The sequence below is a fragment of the Acanthisitta chloris genome, unplaced genomic scaffold (genome assembly GCF_000695815.1).
Source record: "Acanthisitta chloris isolate BGI_N310 unplaced genomic scaffold, ASM69581v1 scaffold3080, whole genome shotgun sequence".
NCBI classification, from domain to species: Eukaryota; Metazoa; Chordata; class Aves; order Passeriformes; family Acanthisittidae; genus Acanthisitta; species Acanthisitta chloris.
The window spans coordinates 93,664-94,584 of NW_008649768.1; the positions used below are offsets into that span (position 1 = coordinate 93,664).

Genomic DNA, 921 nt, shown 5'->3' on the forward strand with positions numbered 1-921 from the left:
AGAGTAGCATGTTTAGTTGTTGATGTTTATTTAACCTGTTTATGAAAACAGAATGGAAAGGTGGCAAAAAAGTGAAATCAATCACAGCACTAGCACAGTGTCTTGAGTCAATGCTAATGTGGCTTATGCTGCTTTTATCATGTTAAGATCAATGTACTTTTGTTTCCATTGATTCTTCTTCTTTGTACACTACCTTATGCAGAGTCTGTATTTAAAGGTCAGGATAAGACCCAAATAGATAATATTCTCATCTATATTTGGATAACAGTAATATCCTGCTGGCATACACTTAGTGTTAGTTCTTGCAAATCTATGTGATTGCTTGTTGTACAACACAGGAAAGGATCCCTGGCCTATCTAATTTATTTTGTAAGCAATTACAATGCCAAAAACAGTCATTGCTGCAGTATGTTTTCCCAGACAACATTAAGGAGAAGTTTGGAAATGTACTATTTTGCAAGATTTCGTGTAGTGGTGAATTTCTGGTTGTTTGGTTGGTTTGGGCTTTTTTGCTTCTTTTATTATAGGTTATGGCACTTTACCTTATTTCTATGGAAATGTTGGTGATATTGTTGTAAGTCCTTTGCTGGTGAATTGCTACAAGATTCCACAGCTGGAAAACAAGGATTTGGATCTCTTGGGTTTGTCCAACAGTCAGCTGCTAAGTGTGGAGAATATGATACTTTTAACTATTCAGTATCTCGTCCAACTAGGTAAGCAATTTGTCATAAGCACTTGGTTTTATTTGTGGCTATCTTTTTTTCTCCATACCCTCTTTATGTCCCTCTCAGGGCAAATTTTCTGGCTACGTTTGTGGCTGGAAGAGGTAAGTGGCTCCATCTAGTGTGTGTGACTTTGGTACTTTGTTCCTCAGGCCGAAGAAGTGAATTGAATTTAAAGGCTGATAGTGCTCCTGCTCTC

General features: G+C 37.4%; 1 protein-coding gene across 1 annotated transcript in view; it reads left to right on the forward strand.

Annotated features, from left to right (window-relative positions):
* Positions 1 to 921, forward strand: part of GREB1L (growth regulation by estrogen in breast cancer-like) — a 62,885-nt gene that overhangs the window by 22,168 nt on the left and 39,796 nt on the right. The window contains exon 10 of the mRNA XM_009070922.1: positions 528 to 713. Coding sequence (XP_009069170.1) covers positions 528 to 713 — 186 coding nt within the window. The remainder of the gene's footprint in view (positions 1 to 527; positions 714 to 921) is intronic.